This window comes from Xiphophorus hellerii, chromosome 11 (assembly GCF_003331165.1).
Source record: "Xiphophorus hellerii strain 12219 chromosome 11, Xiphophorus_hellerii-4.1, whole genome shotgun sequence".
NCBI lineage: Eukaryota > Metazoa > Chordata > Actinopteri > Cyprinodontiformes > Poeciliidae > Xiphophorus > Xiphophorus hellerii.
Window position 1 is genome coordinate 20,717,514 of NC_045682.1, and position 24,952 is coordinate 20,742,465.

The window sequence follows — 24,952 nt, forward strand, 5'->3', positions numbered from 1 at the left end:
CACAGGAAGTGCGGACTTTGAGCTTCCTGGCTGAAAACTGTGGACGAGTTCACCAACGAAGAGACCTTGACAAACAACGTAAAGGTGACCATCAGCAATGCCTGCAGATTCTTTGCTTTACCTGAAATGACATTACTCCCATTGTCAGAGGTTAGCTGATGAGTCACTTTTCATTACTGCTCTCAGGTCTGGTGGGGGACATTTTATTAAACAGCATCCCCTTGCGGGGTTTTACAATATCCAAATCTAGATACGGAACCTAGTTTTATTGTCAGATTTGTGTGCTTTATTGAACCCAACAACCTGCATTCAACTTCCAGCTGTGCTTAAAATTTGTTTAAAGAAAGCCTTTTCTTTATCAGGAACCTTGGAAAAGTCCCCAATAAAAACCCAGTTTTAGATTGACAGCAATTTAACTATTGGGTTTTTGCTGCATGAGTGAAACGACAAGAGAATTAAATAAATACAAACACATCTGTAAAACAAAAAAACAAGCTTTACGGGACAGAAGTTCATGACTTTCTCACGGAACCCAGACATCAGTAAAACAACATACAGTTATGTCCATGAGAACTGTAATGGTGTCGCCTACATGGCACACTGTGAACTGCGCAAACTCTTCAAAACCAGAACTTGACAGTGTTGAGTTAAAGAGGTTCTTGTGTATGAAATCACAATTTGCAAGCCATGCTGGGAAGAATTAAAATATTTAATAAGAGTTTTCACTTCTAGTACTTGGAGTCATGGTTCTATATTCCAGTTTTCCCACATGTTCATAATAAATAATCAGGAAACAAAATTTACAAAGAAATTGTCGTTTAAATTAGCAAATAGCAAACCTGCAAAGTCCAGAGACTGTTAACGAAACAGAATCATCTCTTTAATAGGAGAACAGCTCTGCAGTCCTTGCAGCACATCAGGAAGTGCTGATAATACATGAATGTGAAAGGTTGTTTGTGTTTGACAATAATAAATCAGTGCATGTGTGTGTGTCAGCTGGTTAAGTGAATGTGTGCTGAGCAGAAATACAACTCCTAATTAGTGAGGGGTTCAGGGTGCTATCTAAATAGGCTAGTGTTGTACACTACTAATACAGGGGGGTAGGGAGAGCTTGGATCCCATCAGCGCTGTCTGCCAGTCAGTGCTGTGTTACTTCAAACAAGGACTTGTTTTATGTGCAGCCCTGTGCCCGACAGCCCACTGACCTCAGAACAAAAGAGCCCTATTAAGTGGTGATTGGATGCTTGGCTGGTGGCATCTGTGCTGAGAGGGTTCTTTATTGCACACGGGTTCATCTCTTTCTGGAGTGTAAGTCGGGTAACCTCCTTTGTTTCAGCTCCTACTGTGCCGGTTCCATTTGGCAACTCCTTCCTCTGTCAACTCAGTTCCGCCCAGCAGAACACACCACAAAGTTCCTGTGCAGTTGAGCTTTGATATGTTGAGTTCAATACATGCACATGGCTCAGTGCCTCCATTTATGCAGCAGAGGTTAACTGCAGCTATGGTGCCGTTGTAATGTTTTTGGCCACCGGAGCTCTTAGGGTGGTTTGAGCCCAGACAGATCCCAGTGAAGCTTCCTTTCCTGAAACAACAGGTATACACCTAAGTAAGACTGAGGAAAAGAAACACAGACAAAAGGTAAAGACACAGTGGGAGCGTGTTGGGGGTCTACTTATGTCATCTATGTAAATGTTCTCTCTCTGTATCAGTAAACATTATTTAACATTTCATTATTATCTTGATTTTTCTGTTTAACGGTTGATTTAATTAATCCAACATTATGATGTCAGTCTTTAAATGACATCTCAAGGTCTATTTGCTTCTTTGCCAATTGTTACCCTTCCTCTTTAGTCATATTACATTTTGTCCTCCTCTGTCTTCAGTTTTATACCTGTAAACAACCATACTGCAACCTTCTACTCCACCACTGCTGGTCAGTGTATGTCTCTTGTTAAGTATGCAGATAAGCAGATAAGTAACCAAAATGTTTAAATTTAACCTTTTTTTATTTAACTGTATTTTTTAAATAATATCTTATGGTACACTTTCCATTGTTTCTGGTTCATTTCCTTATTTGGACCAGTTCATCATAATGAAACATAACAGATTAATACCTCTGATCAAACTAAGCAGATCTGGGAAGCCCCTTCCAGATTTCATTTATTGGAATTATACAACCATATTTCCCTTCTCCTTCATAAGATTACAAAAACTTTAAATCATTGGTTATCATTGGTTTTGGTGCCCTAAAGCAGGGGGTACAAAACTATCTTGAAAATAGGAACAAAAAGTCTCCAAAGCAGGTAAAGATTGTCCCCACAGTCTGCTCAAATTGTCACATAGTTGGTAGAAAACATCTTTCGTGATTGTACAAAATAATAATAAGATGAAGCGATCGGTACCCCTAACAAACACCAACATCTGCTGTCATTACGAGATTATCCAATAGTTATAGCTTGAATAAAACAAATTTTTCGATTATTTGTTTCTTTAAAGAGAGATGGTGACACGGTGGGCTGCTGATCTGAGATCAGATCTAAGAAGAAAGCAAAAATAATGCAGTCATACTATTGAAAAAACCTGATAAGAAAACATCTGTGATATATCCTCAATAAACATGCTACAGTCATCACTGACAGACTCATACTCAGCTGCCATGGGACTAAATTTGAACCAGCCATGGAAATATTTAGCGTCCCCTTCGACAAATACAAAACATGACTGGTAAATACATATTTTATATTCTAGTCTCTTGCATATGTGATTCCAATAAATATCTGACACTGGGAGGTATTTCGTTTGCTCAAGCGTGATAATCTGTTTCATTGGATTAAACTGGCCCAAACTGGGATCAGAGCCCCAGTAAACAGAAATAAAGTCCAATACAAATTGTAATGAAAATAAAATCTAATTTAATATGCAAAGAATAAGCACTTTTTTCAACTACTTTTCTCCATAATTCATAAAAATGCTTGATATGCAAAAGTTTAAGTAAAACAGAAGGGATAAACTAACAATGTGTGAATCCCAAATGAGAGCATACAGCATGCCATCCGAATCCAGATCTTCTGGATTAAAACAACAACAACCCAGAAACCAACATTTAAAAAACATGCAGCCATCCAAATTTTTACATCAAGGTGTAAAAAATAATTTTACTATGAACGTATATAAGTTAAAGTGCTTGTTATTGATGAATCATCTCTATGTCCTCAAGAATGCAGCCATTAATAGTATTTTCTTCTCTCAAATCTTAATAGTGCAAAGATGTTAATGGTTACATCCATGAAGGAAAAAAGAAGTGTGTCTTGTATGAACTACACTCTTTACCCTCAGGCAGTTTCGCAAAAATAATCACAGTGCAGATTTGCATTAACTTATCTTTCTAAAGCTCAGCTATTACCTGTGTCGGTTGAAGAATGTCATATCTCTACATTAGAGTCTGTAAATCCTTTCTTGCCCTCATTTACTAGCACAGGCTTCTCTGTCCGTGTGTGCCACACTAATACCTGTAGGTAAGAAGACAGGCATGGATGAGCAGAAAGCCAGTCAAAAGGATGAAATACTAATCTAAAAGTTGAATAACACTGGCCCTTGAGGACTGCAGTTTGAGACCACTGATTTAGAGGAAGTACATTAAATATCCAGAAGTGGCATTGGGTTAATGATTCTGTCAAATCTGACTTCTGAATCACCCATTTTCACATTTTGTCACATTACGACCACAAACTTTACTACATTTTATTGAGATTTTGTGATGGACAATTACAAAGTAATGCATTACCCCGATGTAGAACTACATTATGGAGGATTCTCAATTTTTGTCTCATATGTAAATAAAAATCTGAAGAGTGGGGTACATTTGTATTCCTCCTCTCCCCATCCTATCTTCCCCCTCTTCTCACTGTTGTCATTACTTTGAAGAACCAAGTCTGCAGTCTCTTGGGGAGTATCCGCCTTTGAACATCTAGACACTGAAAATGTTCTTTGAAAAACAGCTCATACTCATTGAGGTAAGATAAGGAATATGTGTGAAGAGCAACTTTCAGATCTTGCCAAAGACTTTAAAACTAGACTTTGACTAAGCCATTCTAATACAAAAACATGCTTTGAGCTGAAGCATTTTATTGTAGCTCTGACTATGCTTAAGGTCATTGTCCTGCTGTAAGGTGAACCTCCACTTCAGTCTCAAGTCTTCCGCAGCCTCTAACAGATGTTCTTCTTGGATTACCCTTTATGTAGCTCCGTCTATCTTCCCCTCAACCCTGACCAACTTCCCTGTCCTTTGGAAGAAATGTCTCCCCATAGCATTATGTGTCAGTCTTTAAGATTTACTATAAGCTCATGGATGCACGTTGGCCAAAACATTTAATATTAGTCTCTTCTGACCAGATCGCCTTCTCCAACTTGTTTGCTGAGTGATTTGGGGCAAACCACAAACAATACTTAAAGGGCTAGTTTGTTTTTATTGACTTCAGGGATTTAAAATATTAATATCAGTGGCATGTAACTATGTTAGCACATATTAACAATATATTACTTCACAATACAGCACTGACAACTTTGATTGTGTTTAATTTATCACATTTTATTACCTAATCCAGAGAAGTAATTCAGTCACCAGGATAGGCCATGGTGGCTGAATTATTCGTCTGGATTAGGTTTAACATATTTACACATTTGTTCCACATGCTTGACTTTGGTGGGTCAGTCACAAGAAGTCCCAGTAAACTGCACTGTAGTTTGTAGTTGCAATGTTGCCAAATTTGTAAAAGTTCAAGTTGTAGAAAAATATTAGGATTATTGAGAGAACTTCTCTTACCTTAGTGCAGTTTGAGGCTTTAGGCTCCAATTCACTCAGAGTGACCAGTTCCCTCAATAAGCTACTCTCCTGATATCCTCCCTTCACTCCTCGAAGCTTGAAATAAGCCTGAGGTTTGGACAGAATGAGGCCCAAGTTTACTGCAAACCCAGCCATGTCTATACCGAAAGGCCGGTGTGGGTCAAATACTGTTTTCCAGCCATACACCTTGCCTAGGGAATTTATTTTGGGTGACTCGTATCGTAGGCCACCCACAAATGCCACAGGCCACACAGATACCTTTTTAGTCGACCTCATCTGTTAGATGAAAGCACAGACATAAGAATTACTCATTGGAGTTGACAGAAATGCTCCTGTTTCGTTTCAAGGGCTAAGATATGTTAAGGGAAGGCAAGGGAGCAAAAAGAGAAAACTTTTACTTTTAAAACATATCCCCTCACCTCTTCAAACAATTGTAGACTGTATGTGTTGTCATCGTCTGCAAAGTAGACAACTCCAGGCTGGCTGTAGTTTAAGGGGAAGGTCTCTCGTAGCCACCGCAGGGCCAGGTTCCTCTGCAAGGTACCCCGAGGTACTCTGGGGTTTCTCCCGTCTCCTCTAGATTTATAAGTCATTGGTGTCAAAATGTTGAGGTGAGTGTAGTTAAGACCCTTTTCCTGAAGGAAATGGCTAACCAGAGTGGTCCTCCTCTGGGAGTCTTCCACGACAATCCAGTGCAGATTGGACACGTGGAGAAGAGTGTTGGCCAGGCGGGTCAGCTCAGCTTTCTGCACTGGGCGGCTGTAAGTCGGAGTGATGATGTGGAGAGTAGGAAGGCTTTGGGACCAAGGCGGAGGCCGGCTGTAAATGTACTCAGTGCGGACCACATGTACAATGTCACGGCTCTGCAGTGAGGAGGATTCCTTTAAGGCCCGAGAATCTGAGCGGCCACCAATTGTGTCAGCTACAGAGGAGAAAAAACAGTAAGCTGTAATTTCTGACACGAGTAATTTACTGATCAATGAGAATATCTATAACCATGTAGTACTGATATTAAATATACAGAATTATATAGAGATGCCCAATCCATCACAGGGGCTAGTTTTTTAAAAACAACCATACAAACAACATAGAAAACAGGCACAGAATTACATGGACATGTTCCTATCTGATACTGTAGTTGGTCTACTAAAAGCAACCACGAAGGGACCCGAACCCTCAGTCTTCTGATCCGAAGTCAGACGCCTTGTCCATTAGGCCACATGGTCCTGTTTTGCAAACAGATGCGGTGTTTGGAATGGCCATGTACTTTGACAAAGTTAAGAATATTTGGAGAAGTGCTGATGCTAGCTTAACCATGGAGTTGTGGATACTTTTGAGAAACAAGTCAGAAAAAGCTTTGTAAGTTGGCTAATCTTTCATTAACACTGCAATAGAGAGTGTGGTAATGAAAGTTTGCATGAAATGTATTGAGTTTATTTTTCTTGGTTATTGCAATGGCAACTCCTAATTGCCTTGAAAACCGGCACAGTAATACATGGATGTGTCCCAATCCAATTCTGTAATTGATCTATTAAAAACAACCATAAACGGACTAGAAATATAAATTTTCTGATCTGAAGTCCGTCGCCTTGTCCATTGGGACACATGGTCCTGTTTTACAAACAGATGCTGTGTTTGGAACGGCAAAGTCCTTAGCCACATTCCAAACATTTAAGCCATACTTTGACAAAGTGAATAATATTGGCAGAGCTACGGATGCTAACTTAACCATGGAGGTGTAGATACACTTGAGATACAAGTCAGAAAAGAGCTTTGAAATGTGGCAAGACCATCAGGAAAACTGGAATAGAAGTGTGTTGAGACTCTTTTTCTTGGTTATTGCAACGGCAACTATTAATTGACTAACAACATAGAAAACAATCACAGAATAACATGGACATGTCCCATCCCATACTGTAGTTGGTCTATTAAAAGCAACCACGAAGGGACTCGAACCCTCAATCTTCTGATCCGAAGTCAGACGCCTTGTCCATTAGGCCACATGGTCCTGTTTGCGAACCTAATGTGGTGATTGGAATGGCCGAGTCATGAGCAGGTTTCCAAACATTTAAGCCATACTTTGACAATGTCAGGAATATTTGAAGAGGTGCTGACGCTAGCATAACCATGGAGGTGTAGATACACTTGAGATACAAGTCAGAAAAGAGCTTTGAAATGTGGCAAGACCATCAGGAAAACTGGAATAGAGAGTTTGCAAAGGAAAGTTTGCATGAAGTGTGTTGAGACTCTTTTTCTTGGTTATTGCAACGGCAACTATTAATTGACTAACAACATAGAGAACAATCACAGAATAACATGGACATGTCCCATCCGATACTGTAGTTGGTCTATTAAAAGCAACCACGAAGGGACTCGAACCCTCAATCTTCTGATCCGAAGTCAGACGCCTTGTCCATTAGGCCACATGGTCCTGTTTGCGAACCTAATGTGGTGATTGGAATGGCCGAGTCATGAGCAGGTTTCCAAACATTTAAGCCATACTTTGACAATGTCAGGAATATTTGAAGAGGTGCTGACGCTAGCATAACCATGGAGGTGTAGATACACTTGAGATACAAGTCAGAAAAGAGCTTTGAAATGTGGCAAGACCATCAGGAAAACTGGAGTAGAGAGTGTGCAAAGGAAGGTTTGCATGAAGTGTGTTGAGACTCTTTTTCTTGGTTATTGCAATGGCAACTCCTAATTGCCTAATTACATTGAAATCAGCACAGAATTACATGTCCCATCCAATTCTGTAATTGGTCTATTAAAAGCAACCACGAACGGACTCGAACCCTCAATCTTCTGATCCGAAGTCAGACGCCTTGTCCATTAGGCCACATGGTCCTGTTTTACAAACACATGCAGTGTTTGGAATGGCAAAGTCCTTAGCCACATTCCAAACATTTATGCCATACTTTGACAAAGTGAATAATATTGGCAGAGCTACTGATGCTAGCTTAACCATGGAGGTGTAGATACACTTGAGATTCAAGTCAGAAAAGAGCTTTGAAATGTGGCAAGACCATCAGGACAACTGGAATAGAGAGTTTGCAAAGGAAGGTTTGCATGAAGTGTGTTGAGACTCTTTTTCTTGGTTATTGCAATGGCAACTCCTAATTGCCTAATTACATTGAAATCAGCACAGAATTACATGTCCCATCCAATTCTGTAATTGGTCTATTAAAAGCAACCACGAAGGGACTCGAACCCTCAATCTTCTGATCCGAAGTCAGACGCCTTGTCCATTAGGCCACATGGTCCTGTTTGCGAATCTAATGTGGTGATTGGAATGGCCGAGTCATGAGCAGGTTTCCAAACATTTAAGCCATACTTTGACAATGTCAGGAATATTTGAAGAGGTGCTGACGCTAGCATAACCATGGAGGTGTAGATACACTTGAGATACAAGTCAGAAAAGAGCTTTGAAATGTGGCAAGACCATCAGGAAAACTGGAGTAGAGAGTGTGCAAAGGAAAGTTTGCATGAAGTGTGTTGAGACTCTTTTTCTTGGTTATTGCAAGGGCAACTATTAATTAACTAACAACATAGAAAACAATCACAGAATAACATGGACATGTCCCATCCGATACTGTAGTTGGTCTATTAAAAGCAACCACGAAGGGACTCGAACCCTCAATCTTCTGATCCGAAGTCAGACGCCTTGTCCATTAGGCCACATGGTCCTGTTTGCGAACCTAATGTGGTGATTGGAATGGCCGAGTCATGAGCAGGTTTCCAAACATTTAAGCCATACTTTGACAATGTCAGGAATATTTGAAGAGGTACTGATGCTAGCAAACCATGGAGGTGTACAGAAGATACACTTGAGATACAAGTCAGAAAAGAGCTTTGAAATGTGGCAAGACCATCAGGAAAACTGGAATAGAGAGTTTGCAAAGGAAGGTTTGCATGAAGTGTGTTGAGACTCTTTTTCTTGGTTATTGCAATGGCAACTCCTAATTGCCTAATTACATTGAAATCAGCACAGAATTACATGTCCCATCCAATTCTGTAATTGGTCTATTAAAAGCAACCACGAAGGGACTCGAACCCTCAATCTTCTGATCCGAAGTCAGACGCCTTGTCCATTAGGCCACATGGTCCTGTTTGCGAACCTAATGTGGTGAATGGAATGGTCGAGTCATGAGCAGGTTTCCAAACATTAAAGCCATACTTTGACAATGTCAGGAATATTTGAAGAGCTACTGATGCTAGCATAACCATGGAGGTGTACAGAAGATACACTTGAGATACAAGTCAGAAAAGAGCTTTGAAATATGGCAAGACCATCAGGACAACTGGAATAGAGAGTTTGCAAAGGAAGGTTTGCATGAAGTGTGTTGAGACTCTTTTTCTTGGTTATTGCAATGGCAACTCCTAATTGCCTAATTACATTGAAATCAGCACAGAATTACATGTCCCATCCAATTCTGTAATTGGTCTATTAAAAGCAACCACGAAGGGACTCGAACCCTCAATCTTCTGATCCGAAGTCAGACGCCTTGTCCATTAGGCCACATGGTCCTGTTTGCGAACCTAATGTGGTGAATGGAATGGTCGAGTCATGAGCAGGTTTCCAAACATTAAAGCCATACTTTGACAATGTCAGGAATATTTGAAGAGCTACTGATGCTAGCATAACCATGGAGGTGTACAGAAGATACACTTGAGATACAAGTCAGAAAAGAGCTTTGAAATATGGCAAGACCATCAGGACAACTGGAATAGAGAGTTTGCAAAGGAAGGTTTGCATGAAGTGTGTTGAGACTCTTTTTCTTGGTTATTGCAATGGCAACTCCTAATTGCCTAATTACATTGAAATCAGCACCGAATTACATGTCCCATCCAATTCTGTAATTGATCTATTAAAAGCAACCACGAAGGGACTCGAACCCTCAATCTTCTGATCCGAAGTCAGACGCCTTGTCCATTAGGCCACATGGTCCTGTTTGCCAACCTAATGTGGTGATTGGAATGGCCGAGTCATGAGCAGGTTTCCAAACATTTAAGCCATACTTTGACAATGTCAGGAATATTTGAAGAGGTGCTGACGCTAGCATAACCATGGAGGTGTACAGTAGATACACTTGAGATACAAGTCAGAAAAGAGCTTTGAAATGTGGCAAGACCATCAGGAAAACTGGAGTAGAGAGTGTGCAAAGGAAGGTTTGCATGAAGTGTGTTGAGACTCTTTTTCTTGGTTATTGCAAGGGCAACTATTAATTAACTAACAACATAGAAAACAATCACAGAATAACATGGACATGTCCCATCCGATACTGTAGTTGGTCTATTAAAAGCAACCACGAAGGGACTCGAACCCTCAATCTTCTGATCCGAAGTCAGACGCCTTGTCCATTAGGCCACATGGTCCTATTTTAAAAAAAGATGCGGTGTTTGGAATGGCCGAGTCATGAGCAGGTTTCCAAACATTTAAGCCATACTTTGACAATGTCAGGAATATTTGAAGAGCTACTGATGCTAGCATAACCATGGAGGTGTACAGAAGATACACTTGAGATACAAGTCAGAAAAGAGCTTTGAAATGTGGCAAGACCATCAGGACAACTGGAGTAGAGAGTTTGCAAAGGAAGGTTTGCATGAAGTGTGTTGAGACTCTTTTTCTTGGTTATTGCAATGGCAACTCCTAATTGCCTAATTACATTGAAATCAGCACAGAATTACATGTCCCATCCAATTCTGTAATTGGTCTATTAAAAGCAACCACGAAGGGACTCGAACCCTCAATCTTCTGATCCGAAGTCAGACGCCTTGTCCATTAGGCCACATGGTCCTGTTTGCGAACCTAATGTGGTGATTGGAATGGCCGAGTCATGAGCAGGTTTCCAAACATTTAAGCCATACTTTGACAATGTCAGGAATATTTGAAGAGGTGCTGACGCTAGCATAACCATGGAGGTGTACAGTAGATACACTTGAGATACCAGTCAGAAAAGAGCTTTGAAATGTGGCAAGACCATCAGGAAAACTGGAGTAGAGAGTGTGCAAAGGAAAGTTTGCATGAAGTGTGTTGAGACTCTTTTTCTTGGTTATTGCAAGGGCAACTATTAATTAACTAACAACATAGAAAACAATCACAGAATAACATGGACATGTCCCATCCGATACTGTAGTTGGTCTATTAAAAGCAACCACGAAGGGACTCGAACCCTCAATCTTCTGATCCGAAGTCAGACGCCTTGTCCATTAGGCCACATGGTCCTGTTTTACAAACACATGCAGTGTTTGGAATGGCAAAGTCCTTAGCCACATTCCAAACATTTAAGCCATACTTTGACAAAGTGAACAATATTGGCAGAGCTACTGATGCTAGCTTAACCATGGAGGTGTAGATACACTTGAGATTCAAGTCAGAAAAGAGCTTTGAAATGTGTCTAGACCATCAGGAAAACTGGAATAGAGAGTTTGCAAAAGAAGGTTTGCATGAAGTGTGTTGAGACTCTTTTTCTTGGTTATTGCAATGGCAACTCCTAATTGCCTAATTACATTGAAATCAGCACAGAATTACATGTCCCATCAGATTCTGTAATTGGTCTATTAAAAGCAACCATGAAGGGACTCGAACCCTCAATCTTCTGATCCGAAGTCAGACGCCTTGTCCATTAGGCCACATGGTCCTGTTTGCAAACCTAATGTGGTGATTTGAACGGCCGAGTCATGAGCAGTTTTCCAAACATTTAAACCATACTTTGACAAAGTCAGGAATATTTCAAAGTACTGGCTCTAACTTCAGCATGGAGGTGTGGATAGTCTTCAGATACAAGTCAGAAAAGAATTTTGCAATTTGGCTAGTCTTTCTGGAGCACTGGAAAAGAAAGTGTGCTAAGGACAGTTTGCATGAAATGTATCGAGTTTATTTTTCTTGGTTATTGCAATGGCAATTCCTAATTACGCAACAACATTGAAATAGGCACAGAATTACATGGACATGTCCTATCTGATACTGTAATTGGTCTATTAAAAGCAACCACAAATAGACTCAAACCCTCAATCTTGTGATCCGAAGTCAGACGCCTTGTCCATTAGGTCATGTGATCTTGTTTTACGAACAAATGTGGCGATTTTAAACGGCCAAGTCCTGAGCAGACTTTGGGCGGTTCCAGAGATTGGAACTCTCAGTCTTCTTATCCGAAGACTGAAGTTGGATTGGATTATTACTACATCTTATTACATCACATCTGATAAGATCTTCTGTAGTAAGAAGATCTTATTACAGAAAAACATTTTCCACTAACTCCTCTCACACACACAGTGTCTCTGGTCTCTCTGGTCCTAATATAAATATCTATCCACTTATGATGTGAATTCTGGTAAAAAATGTTTCAATTGCTTTTTATCAAAGACAAATTAGAATCTCCAAAAGCTTGTGTCAGTTGGTCAGGGCTGTGGCTGAAGAGTGGCTCAATTAGTAGCACGATGTCCTCTCTGTCTCTGTTTTGCCCTGCGATGAACTTTCGACTTTTCCAGGTTGTACTCCACTATTTTTTCCTTGACCGCTGGAGATGGGCACCAGCACCCTTCACTATTCCACAAGGGATAAGCGTGCAGGATAATGGATTAAAGAATGGATGGATGTCGGAGTTGTAGAAAAACAATTTTTTTAAATTGGCCTCAAAATTCTTATTGTGTGTTTGTATCTTTATATATCATATTTTCAAAATCACCCAATATGTTTTACGTTTCACCTGATGTTATATCTGACACAGATGAGTCAGCATCCTGAAAGATTAGAAAATGTAAATATTTCTTACCAACCCATTTTGTTTTTTTTTTGTTTGTTTGTTTTTTTACCTTTTTGAGCAGTTAGGACAGAGGTGATGTTGCTTTGGTGCCAAACACTGATGAGTAGCATCCAAGGCAACGCAATCAGTACAATGGCAACAATGTCTCGTCTCTTCGGCATCTCCAGGGTCACCCCGATTCATCTCATGGTCTGCAAGGAATAAGAAGTATATATTTTTTTAAACTTATTTTACTGTGATTGTTTATTTACTAAGCCAAAATTGGATTGTTTTCTTTCTGAAGAGACACTGTTAGAAACTCATCAGAAATTTCTAGATTTCTGCTAGGACTTCTTAAAAAGTCTTAAGCAACTCAACTTTAATTTTAACTGAAGAAGGTTGAAGTCCACTTTGTTCTTTTGTTCTCTCAGGGAAGCCATTACCTTCAAACTCTGGGACCGACTTATCTGGATTCATACTAAATGAAGACACCAAGACAATTATCTTCTGAAGGTACAACAATAAAGATTTTAAACCTTTAAACAGAGCCCATCTGCACTGCAACCTGATGTTTTGATCTGTTTTTTTGCAGTTACAATCATTGACTGTAAACGTGTGGATTACCTTTCATTTAGTTATTCCCAATAATTACCCGTTATACCGTTTACCGTGATGATACAATTTAACATTATCCATTCTTTAGGTATCCAGATTATCATGTTGTTATGTGAAGTACTTCCTTCATAGTACTAGGAGTGTGATGGAGTCTCTTTAAAGGCCAATATTTTGTATCAAATTCTGAAGGCCATCAACATCCTTCAGCTGCAAGGAATAAACTACAAGGAAGGAGCAATTTGTTTGAAGAAGCAAAACAGAAATCTAGGTCAGACGGTGCTCCGAGCTTTCTGTTTTATCTCAAGTGAAAGCAGGCTGATTGTAACGGAGAAAAGGGAGAAAAACATCCTTCTGTTGTTTAACAGCATACCTAGATGTCAGTCAGATAAATCCCAAAACCTGTGTTTTATAAACTGCCACTGAACAGAAATCCTAACACTAACCTAGAAGTTGATGTCAAAGCAGCAATTACCTTCACAAAGCAATAACGCAAAGTTCCAGATACCAGTTAGTTGAGTGAAAATATTGTAAATATTTTGAGCCTTACAATGCTGCAATTTTTTTATGCAGCTTTGTTAACTTGAGATACACAATACACACCATTATCAATGAATTCCACAATTAAAACAGGCAGACATAAAAGATGGATACTTACATATATGAACGAGGATCCATTAAGGCTAATCCCTTTGGGGTGTGAGGACATTTTCTACTACAGTGTTGTGCCATACAGTGGTAAACAAATAAACAGAGCAATCACTCAATTCCTCTTTGGAGACTTCCAGTGGGGGCTATTCAGCCATCGGGTCCCAGGGTCGCGTCCTCGGTGCCAGCCCCTGTAGAAACAGAGAGGTCATCCCAATGAAAGAATGCTGCTTCTCACTGCAGAAACAAAGGCAGGTATTGTCGAAGCTGGCATGGGGTTAGGTCGAAGGGGCAGTCATGGCCACAGAACTTAGAACAATAGAATAAATCACATAAAAAATGTCACAGCAACACAAATTGATTCTTTTTCTTTCAGAATAAAAATGGGTTTGGAAATAAAGAAAGGGAATCTTATCCAATTCTTTTCTGCAATGTAAAGAAAGTTTTAGATGTTTTATAAAGACAGTACTGCTCCTGCTAACTAACTTTTTTTTAATCTGAACTATAATGTAGGGATCACATAAATGATTTTTATAAAATAATTTCTGCTAAAAAAAAAAGAGAATTTCTGAAATTAAAGACAAACTGACGTCTCATTTCAAATGATCACGTTTCATTAAGTAATCAGACTTTTTCTGTGTAAGATTGTCTGGAATGTTACATATTACATTACAACTAGTTATTTCAACATGTTTCATTTATGACATGCCAATATTTGCGTCATGCTGAAGAGTGGCGAGACAAAACAGATCACTAGATTTCATTTGTTTGTTTTTTCCACAAGTGGTGAAACTTGAAAATAGAACCATGCCAATAAGAACTGCTGGGTAGCGCTCCATTTTCTTTTGAAATTGCAATCAACAACTCATCCTCTAGGTCCGAAAAAGAAAACGAAGAACGACATCTAAAGCACTGCAGACCTCAGTTATGGTTATGGTTCAACAAATAGCAAATATTTGTTGCCTCAAAGCAAGAAGGTTCTCAGTTTATATCCTAACCATCCTGGTTTTTCGGTGTGGGTTTATCCCTTCTGCATGGGTTCTCCAATCCCCCTGAGCAGTGATGGTATGAATGTTTGACCTCTGCTCTGTGATGATCTGGTGACCTTTCTAGAGTGTCCCTTTTCTTTTTCTCCATTGACTGCTGTAGATAGTTATCACCGCCTCAAGCAAACCTAAACTTGATGCTAAAACCTGAAAATCCATGTCGATTCAGCATTGTCTGACTGGGCTTATAGCTCACCCTCTCACCCGCTGGGTTCCACTCTGATCAGTTTTAATTAATTAAAAAACAGTGTTCTAAGGCTTGTGCAGATGTTCTCAATTTTTATGTGTATGTATTTAAACCAGGCCAGTGATGAAATTAAATTCACACTCAGAGGATTACCACTGATTATCCAGTTTAAGCTGGAGAGCTATCGTCTGCACACATTCTAATCCATACATAATCATCACATGACCGTTTGGCTAAAATGCGAGGTCCTGTAAATATGAAGTTCTGCTGCTACACAAGTAGTGGATGTTTACAATGAGAGGTAAAAGCAATAAGGGTCTTATTGCGCTGCTGAGAATCCCACTAAACATTTGGTAATGTGTAAAAAAACCAACCCTACTGCATCAAACCTTCAAGTTGAACCGTTGAACCGTCAGACTGTCTGACAGGGGAAACTGAAGTCATAGGAGGACGGTTTAGAAAGTGTGCATTACTTACAAAACATTTACATCATGTTCCTATACCAACTGAGGGAATAACATTACACAATGTAGAGCTCAAAAAAGTCAATTTTACACAAGACTACACCTTTAAACTACATAGATATACCTGTAAATAACTGAATCCATACAAAAAACAAGTCAATATAAGGAGCAGCATCTCATGATTTCAAGTGGTGTTTTATTGTGCCTCAAAGGCATCCATCCATTTATCCATCCATCCATTTATCCATCCATCCGTCCATCCGTCCATCCATTTATCCATTTATCCATCCATCCATCCATCCATCCATCCATCCATCCATTTATCCATCCATCCATCCATCCATCCATCCATCCATCCATCCATCCATCCATCCATCCATTTATCCGTTTACATGCATAATTGGAAATTTTCCTGACTTGAATAAAACAATGTCCATAAAACTTTCTCATTTAGACTCATAAACATAATTTATAATAAAGGAATGGACATTTTAAAGTTGTAAGAAAAAGATCATAAAGTAAAAAAAAAACATTACAGAGTTGACTTAACTTAGAAATGAGTTCAAAAGTTAGAATTTTATTTTGAGCTAACAAGCCAAATATTTGTTCAAACTTGTCAAAATGAGTCCATGTGACTTTGTCAATGCTATTATAAACATTTAAAATTAAATGTTTTGAACTTAGCAGTTAATGTTGACGTAACTTGAACAATTTAACTGATTGAAAGAACTGCAGCAGTTCCTTCAATCTTCATCCTTCATCTTCAGACAATCAGAGCCACATCACGGCACCATCGAGTGCGTATCAAGAGGCATGTGTATGCATAACATTGATTAAATCAGAACCACAGAGCAAGAGCAGATTTCATTATTTAAACTACTGCGAGCTTCCCAACCTAATTATAAAAGCTCACTCAAGCTGCATATATTAACTTGTTTACTGGTCTTGTTGGACTCTGGGGATGAATGTGAAACTTTAAAAGTAGAGCAATAAGTTCCAAGTAGTCCAAGCTCCTTCATAATGGCTCATTTTAGTTAATCAAGAGAATATATCTGCTGGTATTTCTATTTCTATTCCCTTTGGTCCGAAGGCTCTTATATCCCAAGCTGACGTCAGAAAGCAGCAGTGCTGAGAGAACCCCTGTTGAGCCTCCTCACATCATCAGCATCCATGCAAAAATAGCATTTGTGGACTCTAGATATATAACAATAAACTTAGAAAGTAGTGGATTGCTGGAGAAAGAGGTAGGATTTAGTTTTTTTAAACATAAGATGTTATTTTAATGGTTGTTTATTTGAATTTGTTTCAGAAAACATTTTAAGTCTCAATTCATAATTCAGGGCTCCCCATAAATGTGTACATTGCCTCTCAGTAGATACACGTTGAAAAATTATGTTATTAGTTTCTCTAAAGCTTCTGGAAATATTGTTACTTCCCTATATACTGGGTGCTAAAAATAAATCTGTGCACAGAGCTTTACTGCCATGAGCCGTGGCAACGGGAGAGCTTTTGAGAACACAGAAAATGGCCCCTTCCTCCCTCCGTAGTGAGTAAACCACATAGCCACAGTCTAAGAAAGATGTTGTTATCTGGTGTAGTTTTGAAGGAGACTGGAACAAGAGAGCTTTAACACTGCAGCACAGCTTCCTGCTGCAAGAAGTTAGAAACATAGCAGCTTAAAATATAGTGCTGTTGCTTCAAAAGTTTAAATTTTGACATTATAAAACAGGGGCTGTCACTAACTATCCCTCCAGTTAAAGAACTGTGACAAAAGTTTTGGCCCAGTACAGATTGTGTATTGTTTGCTGTATTATAATGCTTGAGTCAGGGGTAGAAATGAACAATTTCCTCCATCAGCCACAGTGGTTGGTAGAGAAATTTTTTCAGACATTTCACCAACCACTGATTTTTTTCTTTTGACAACAAATCCGACCAGTACAAGCAAATTATGTAAAATATATTATTTATTCTTAGCTCTATGAAACCCGATTTACTAACAATAAGTTTACCATACATATGTACACATATGTACTAATTTAACATAAAGCATGGACACCTTAACAGAAATGTAGTGCAATAAGTTCACTTGAAGTAATTACTAACAGCAAACTTTAACTATACAACTGTAACATTCTTGCCACTTTAAGGCCAATTTCAGCTGCTGCATATAAGCAGGACTCTACCTGCCACAAGACTACTTGCGTCATGACGTCAACTCATTCTGCTTTCTTTGTTTGCTGAACTGTGCTGGGTAAGCGTGGCTGTTTCTTTGTTTGTCAGCTTTTATCATAGCAATTAATGCAAGTTGGTCTGATCTGTTTAGCCTCCCTTGCTGCTCCTCCAACTCCTGGACCAATCTGTTCGTTTGTTTGTTTGCTGCCGGGGAAGGTAAGCATGTAAACGAAGCCTTTACGTAGTATTTTGTTACAGCTGCGCTGCATAGGCGAACTTGTGGATCTGTTTATCTGGCAGTGTGGTAATTTACCGGATTACAAGTAGGTAGATACCGTAAGTTATAGTTTTTATCAGCAGTTGTATTAATAATCTACTCTATTTTTTAGCCTCCTGCTGAGTCCCTGACGACTATTATATTTGGATGTACACTCGCTGCTGTTTTGCCTACGATGAAATGTTTTAAAAGATTTGTATGAACTTTCCCCCGCTGCTGGGAGCATTGATGGCACTACGAACTGGATAAAAAGCAATATTGTAGTGCTATTGTATCACTGTTTTACTCGTATTGTTTCATTTTTTGTCTTTCTTTTAGGGACTGAGGCTTCTGTGGTGGCGGTGGTGATCCCTAGTGGCGGTGTCTTGTCTTGTGTGTTTTGTTGGAGCACCCTTTGTGTGTGTGTGTGTTTGTTGTGTTTTTGTAGTGTCTAGGGTGATCCCTTTTTCTTCACTGGATGTTGCCCCTTTCCTCACTACTTCCCCCCACTGGTAAGCCTCAGTTTCCTTTGAAATTTAAACATTTTATAATCAACTTCATTAAAAAGGCATTCACTGTTTTAACCATTCAATTTCAGGTTGTTGTTAATTTAAACAACATATTTAATAATTTTTTTTGTAGAACTGTCTGAATCTTGTCTCATTTCCAGTAGAACATACCTGTGTCCTTATTACCATTCTATTTTCCTGGAGTTATTCCAGGTGGCGTTGTCGGTTTCCCCTATCGTAAACTTTAACATCTTACATTTGGGTTTCATAATAAAGAAAATCCACCCCAGGTTGCCACACAATCATTTCTTATATTGAACATTCAAATATTTTGGCTACAATTCCCCCAGATGGAATTTCTTGAAGATGTGTCTAGTCATTTTTTAAACATTTTTAAACGGTATCAATAGCTGTTTCTGACTGCTCTGTTTGTTTTCCCTTACTTAATATGTTTTCTATTGAAATTCACAATTATCCACATTATTGCTGTGTTTTTCTGACTGCCTGCTAGCTTAGTGTAGCTTCGTACTCACACATGACACACCTGCCCTCCTGCCTGCATGAAACGCTCTTTCTTCACTTCTTACCGGACGGCAGCAGCTAATCTGAACTCTTCCTCAACCTGTCCTTGGTCACGTCTCTCATCATCCTCCTCCTCCGATAATGAGTCCCCTGAATCACTAATTCTCCCTCCTTCTCCGACACTGAATCTTCTCCAGCAGGTAAAGTTTGTGTAGTAATTAACATATCGATTAGTTTGATACATTTTTCTGAATGGACTTATGCACTTTTTAGCTTTTGTTGTCGTAGTTTTTCTGACCCGTCCTGTCTCGTATCCGCTCACTTTACTCGGACTCCGGTTAGCTGAAATGGCGCTATTTATAACCTCGGTGGAGAGGGGCGGGCCAAGGAGGATCGAGGGATTTCATTGGATAAGCCCAACGTCCGTCAATAAAATCAACCAATGGGCTGTCGCGGTCGATAAAATTATATTTAATATACTTTTTTGTGTGTGTGGCTAAATTATGACAGCCTAGGGCAGCCAGAAATGGACAGTATGCGCATCAGTCTGTACTTCAGCCTTAAGTTCAAACTGAATGCAGCTTTTTTCTGTTCAAATTGTCAACCCGCCACGGTTGCGTTGCTCCGCAACTTCATACTTTTACTTTTAGGTTGGTTCTAATTTCCACCCCATTTTGAGTGTTTCAGATCATACACTCAAGCAAATTTCAATATCAGATTTTTTTTTTAAAAGCCTGAGTAAATACACCAACGATGATTTAATTTATTAAAACAGTTAACCCAAAGTGACAGTAGAATTGCCTCATGTTTCATAATATGAAAGTCTTTCACACTTGAAAATCTGCTTCCTGAGGTGTCTGAACAGAGTCAGACATCATGTGTTGATGAAGGACCACATGAAATGTGTTCAGTCTTCTTAGTTTACAAGAACTAACATTATTGACTTTGGCATGGAGTAATGTAAACATTGCTTAGTAGCAACCATGAAGGGACTTTAACCCTCAATCTTCTGATCCGAAGTCAGAACCTTGTCCATTAGGCCACGTGGTTCTGTTTTCCAAACAAATGTGGTGATTGAAACAGCCAAGTCCTGAGCAGTTTTCCAAACATTTAAGAGTGACGAAGTGCCATTAGCTTAAGTATAGGTGGTACTCTTGATGTTCTATAAAAAAAACTAAATTTAAGGGACAGAGAATGAGAAGACTTATGTTTCTTCTTCTTCTTATCTTCTTCTTAGAATGTGATGGCTGAACCATCACATTCAGCCATGTGTGATTGTTGAATGTCACAACCATCTAATTAGTTCTTTTTAATTAGTTAAAAAGAACTAATTAGAGTTTTTACACCAATATGCCATTGTAATATAGGTAATTATTTTAGCAAGATTCTGAGGTTGCAGTAAAAATCCACAAGGTATTTTCAAGCAGTCTACAGATTGTTAAAACACATAAGTCACAGAGAACTCAGGAAACCTGCACTGCACATAAAGTGACAAACGTGGTTGCTCTTGGCTGGAAAAAAATGACTTACATTTGAGGACTGCTTACACATTTAGTTCTTTTGAAAGTGTGCGCTAGAAGCACAAACTGAACATTGCTGTGAAAGTTCATCTGAAATTTTTGCACAATTGGCATAAACGTCAGACAGCATTGTCATGAAAAATTACTAACTATCATTGTTTTTACATCAGTGTGAAAAACATCAGGACTTCTTAGAGTGGTTAGTCTATTGAATTATTAACTTAATAAACTAGTTTAGTTTTAGTTTTTGCCTTGAAATCCTCCCGTGAAGGCCATGTTCCCCAGTCTTTTTCTTTGTTGCTGAATCACTGACATTAACTGAGGCAAGTGTTGACTGCAGCGCTTTTTCTTTTGTGACTCGTTCCATGTTTTCTCCATTTGTAGATAATGGCTCTCACTGTACTTCATTGGAATTCCCAAAGTTTAGAGATGCCTCTTTGACCCCTGACACACAGATGAGTCTGTTCTCAAATGTCTTCAAGTTGGGGTCTGATGTTTTGATTTTGACATTAAAGTCATAGTATTATGTGGGGATAAATTCTTATGGTACTGGAGGTGCCTCGCCATACATTAGAGGTGCACCGATTTCAGTTTTCCGGCCAATTGCCGTTTGCCGATCTTTTAAAAAGCCTAACTTACCGATTCTGATTTTGGCCGATTCAATTTTTGTCTGAAATGTTGCTCAATATATCAAGAAAGTTGCTGAATTGGCAACAATGGGGTGACTGCTGTTAACTGTAAATGTTCAGACATGACCTGGTCGGCCTGTTTGTCAGTCAAACCTCTGTCACAGGATAAAAGAAAAGCACAGTGGTTGATTTTTAGACCTTTGCGGAGGTTGATAACATCGGTGGATAAGATCGGCTTCACATGTAAAAATCAGCCGATCACCGATCTCCCAAAATTAAGAAAATCGGCACCGATAAATCGGTGCACCCCTACTATACATTTCTTTCTCCTCATAAACATGAGAAGAAAACATTGTAGAGTATTGCAGGGAGAATCAACATGCTGCCTCTTATGGGACGGTAATGCTGGTTTGGCTGGGACACGCTCTGTCTAGTGATCTGCTTATGAAGCATTCCCCCTCTGCTTCAAGCTTCAGTTTGCCCAGAACCTCAACCAGCTTTAAAGGGTTCCAAATCTCCCACAAGAAATCAGATTTAAAGGCACTTTTCATACTGTACATCAAACAGGCAGCAGAGAAAACAGATATAAAAAAAGACAAACCACCATTAGTAGTTCAAAAGGTCATGACTTACTCATCTGAGCTAATGTTAATTCAGCTGAAGCTTCTCACGTAGATTAAATACAAACTAATGTAGAGAGAAAAATGGAAGAGATTTCCATAGACCCACGGAACGAAGCTGTAGCTGAATACAGAGCTTTGTCCTAGATCTACAGTTAAAATGGTGACTTTTTGTCATTTATTGGTTAAAACGAGTGATATGGTTTAGTATTTAAGCCTCCAAGTCACTAGTTTGCTGAACTATTTCACTGCCACAGCAGCTCCAAGTCTTCTACCAGTTTTACACATCTGGAGACTAACAAGCTAAATGTCATTGCAGAATATCTCAAACTAGACTGGATGTGAATTCTCATATATGAGAATTCCATAGTCTTATATATAAGACTATGGTTAGATTACCTTTTAGTTTGACCTGAACTGGCAGAGCAAGATCTGTTTATGGACATCAAACTAAAGGGGGCTAAATATACTTAATTTTTTTTTTGTAAAAGAATTTCAAAAACATTTCTATTTGTCTGTAACATAATCTCAATTCAATTCATTAAAGTTTGTGGAAACGGGGAACAACTTAAAGAGATTTTTTGAGAATATATAAATAAACCTGTGGGTTTTTGTTGTTGTTTTAATCTGACGGTGAGGAATTCAGTTTTGTAAACTGCAACATGTGATAAATCTTAAATTTAAAAGAGCTCCAGCTAAAGAAAGACAACGTTTTCCTGCTTGCGTTTTTCCAAAAGCCAAGAAATTTCATACGTTGGGAGATATCGTGTTAGTGATTAGTGAATCCAAAATATTTATTGCTCAATACTGAACAGTTCTATACTGAACTGTTTCATTCTTTTTATTTACTTCTATAGAACATATAGAAAAATTATATTAAACCATCATATCATAATATTCAGAGAATATTACCATAATATACCAATATTCTTGTCTCTGTAAAAATTATTTTTGCAGTCTGGTTTGCGATTTTACTCCACAGATAATTTCAGTAATACATTAATACATTTAATTTTAGGGTAATTAATTGCTAGCAAAATTACAGTGTTTTTCTATGGAAGATTTTTACATTAAATTTATGTGTTTTCTACATAAAATCACTTTAAAAATCACGTGAAATTAACGTTTTTTGAATTATTGGTAATTCGATGTATTTTCTATCATAGTTTAATGTTTTTTACTTTATGGTCTATAACAGTTGGTATTATACAAGTTTTCAGTATCAATTTTTCAGAGTTTTTTTTTTTAGAGTGCAATGATTTGCTTAAACTTCATTGGTTCTGCGTAAACCACTGTAAGGGTTTGTTTGCAAGGCAGATCTCTTTAAGACTTTAAACGATGCCCACTTCAGCTGAACCCTGATTTGTGTCTGTAGATTGAGACACGCAGAGTTTTCACTAGAAAATAAAAAAAAGAAGTAAAGTGAAACTAAAATACTGAGCTTTCACAGCCACTAAGGAGAGTCAATATGAAGATCTGCATTATGACAGAGCCTCATCATTTTACTTAATAGGAAAGAAAGCAATATCTCTACTTTGTACATATTTAAATCCTCTGCTCCACTATTCTCCTCTTCTCTTGTAGTGATTTTAAAAGTACTCTTTAGATGAATTCACAGGTTTTTCCATTTTAATCAAACCCCTTCTGATATTAAACAAAACACATGAAAACAGGTGAAAAGTATACCTGCCCTTTAAGAGTTAAAGGCAAAATTTAAAGGGGGAAAAAAATAACGGTTGCCGACCTTAGACTGAAGCAGCTGAGCAATCACATCCCTCGTTCTTCTTCTTCTGCTGTTTCTGCCACACAGAGGATCTTATTACTTCACACACGTTTAGCTGCAGTTGGTGCGGCTGCATCCCTGAATGAACGGATGACTGAAAAGGTGGTGGGAACGCTCGCTCGGTGCTCCAGCGCTCTCTGACTGAGACTTTGGAGAGGACAGCTCGTTTGGCATCACAGTCACCCTCTCCCTCCCTCCGTTTTACCCTCCTCCCATCGCTCCTCTTCACTCTCTTCTTCCCTCTTGTTAATTGTTGCCAGCAGCTCCCCTCAAAGCCAATCATCTGCTTCCTTTTGGCTTGCTGCTGTTATGAATGCCAGTCTGTATGAATCCAGCGAAAGTGACAGAGAGAGACACACACTACATGAAGACATATATGTGTGTGTTTTTAAAAGGGTCTGACAGAGCATCGGCTGTGAGGAAGAGACAGACTAACAATCAGAGGAACACTGGAGCATAGACAGAAGGCTCTGTTTTGGAAAGTAGGTGCATGTTGAATAAAGTACCAGTGATAAACATTGAAAACCTGGGACACAATTAGATTTTTACAGTGAAAGATCACTTTTTAGTCATTAACTGCTACGCTTAGTCTTTTAGAGAAGTGTGACATTTAGAGGAAATGCTAAGCCACTGAAGACGATCCACCAACTTGACTTAACCTTTACAGGATGATAGATTTTGGCTCTGCATCATGTGACGTCTAAGTGCTTGAAAACAATTTAAAAATGTGTTTTTCACAGTGAAAGCTACAGATTAGCATTAGCATGTCTTACACAACTTTAATTTGTCATGATCTGAACTTTTGTTTCCTCAAAGGAAGTGATAAAAGTCTAAATGTCAGAAATTGACATTTAAACTGTTTTCTCACTGCCAAAATACACATGCGTTTTACATGTGCAAAAATCATATTTTGATTATGTGATCTAAGGGATCGCACTTAATGGACATGGAAAATTTAAGAAATGAATTTGGTCCACATTTACAATGTATACATTTCAATTGATACCCATGTGAAATTTGAGAATGTAACCTATGTAAAACCCATAGTTTACATGTAATCCCAACTACCAGGTGATCATGTGGAACCCCCAGATTACATGTGATTCCCATGCAAAACTCAAGTGCAGCTCAAAAATTTGTCATGATAATGTTTTGTCTACATATTATTTACATCTAAAGCTCAAGTGAAACCCAGAAATCACATGTAATGCCTATTTGAAACCCATAAATTGGGCACACTTGGTCTTTGTAACCGAATAAATGAAAATAAAAACAAAACAAGCTAACGGAGCCAAACCCAAACTTATATTTTCCTTCCACAGGAAACTCCCGTTTTGGTCTCAACCATCTCTGCTCTGCCTATATTTTTTTTGCGTCTGCTTTCACCATTAAAAAC

At 38.7% G+C, this 24,952-nt stretch overlaps 1 protein-coding gene and 12 non-coding genes across 15 annotated transcripts; all 13 read right to left on the reverse strand.

Moving 5' to 3' along the window:
• Window positions 1–688: 688 nt before the first annotated feature.
• On the reverse strand, window positions 689–23,712 carry b3gat1b (beta-1,3-glucuronyltransferase 1 (glucuronosyltransferase P) b). 3 transcript variants are annotated; one of them, XM_032577155.1, is made up of 8 exons: window positions 23,518–23,711; window positions 13,859–14,039; window positions 12,659–12,800; window positions 5,263–5,765; window positions 5,102–5,119; window positions 4,823–4,930; window positions 3,404–3,509; window positions 689–1,582 (listed from the first exon to the last, which is right to left on the reverse strand). In XM_032577155.1, exons 3-7 carry the CDS (start codon window positions 12,768–12,770, stop codon window positions 3,423–3,425), a joined length of 828 nt encoding a protein of 275 aa, XP_032433046.1. In that variant the 5' UTR covers window positions 12,771–12,800; window positions 13,859–14,039; window positions 23,518–23,711; the 3' UTR covers window positions 689–1,582; window positions 3,404–3,422. The 3 variants fall into 3 exon arrangements, with proteins under 3 accessions (XP_032433046.1, XP_032433045.1, XP_032433044.1); XM_032577154.1 differs by having other exon boundaries at window positions 689–1,612; window positions 4,823–5,119; window positions 23,518–23,712; XM_032577153.1 differs by having other exon boundaries at window positions 4,823–5,119.
• trnar-ucg (transfer RNA arginine (anticodon UCG)) lies at window positions 6,779–6,851 on the reverse strand. The gene has a single exon. It is a non-coding gene; the product is annotated as a tRNA-Arg (tRNA).
• Window positions 7,202–7,274, reverse strand: trnar-ucg (transfer RNA arginine (anticodon UCG)). Its single transcript has one exon. It is a non-coding gene; the product is annotated as a tRNA-Arg (tRNA).
• trnar-ucg (transfer RNA arginine (anticodon UCG)) lies at window positions 7,618–7,690 on the reverse strand. The gene has a single exon. It is a non-coding gene; the product is annotated as a tRNA-Arg (tRNA).
• trnar-ucg (transfer RNA arginine (anticodon UCG)) lies at window positions 8,034–8,106 on the reverse strand. The gene has a single exon. It is a non-coding gene; the product is annotated as a tRNA-Arg (tRNA).
• On the reverse strand, window positions 8,457–8,529 carry trnar-ucg (transfer RNA arginine (anticodon UCG)). The gene has a single exon. It is a non-coding gene; the product is annotated as a tRNA-Arg (tRNA).
• Window positions 8,877–8,949, reverse strand: trnar-ucg (transfer RNA arginine (anticodon UCG)). Its single transcript has one exon. It is a non-coding gene; the product is annotated as a tRNA-Arg (tRNA).
• Window positions 9,298–9,370, reverse strand: trnar-ucg (transfer RNA arginine (anticodon UCG)). The gene has a single exon. It is a non-coding gene; the product is annotated as a tRNA-Arg (tRNA).
• Window positions 9,719–9,791, reverse strand: trnar-ucg (transfer RNA arginine (anticodon UCG)). Its single transcript has one exon. It is a non-coding gene; the product is annotated as a tRNA-Arg (tRNA).
• Window positions 10,147–10,219, reverse strand: trnar-ucg (transfer RNA arginine (anticodon UCG)). Its single transcript has one exon. It is a non-coding gene; the product is annotated as a tRNA-Arg (tRNA).
• Window positions 10,568–10,640, reverse strand: trnar-ucg (transfer RNA arginine (anticodon UCG)). The gene has a single exon. It is a non-coding gene; the product is annotated as a tRNA-Arg (tRNA).
• trnar-ucg (transfer RNA arginine (anticodon UCG)) lies at window positions 10,996–11,068 on the reverse strand. Its single transcript has one exon. It is a non-coding gene; the product is annotated as a tRNA-Arg (tRNA).
• Window positions 11,412–11,484, reverse strand: trnar-ucg (transfer RNA arginine (anticodon UCG)). The gene has a single exon. It is a non-coding gene; the product is annotated as a tRNA-Arg (tRNA).
• Window positions 23,713–24,952: the final 1,240 nt, after the last annotated feature.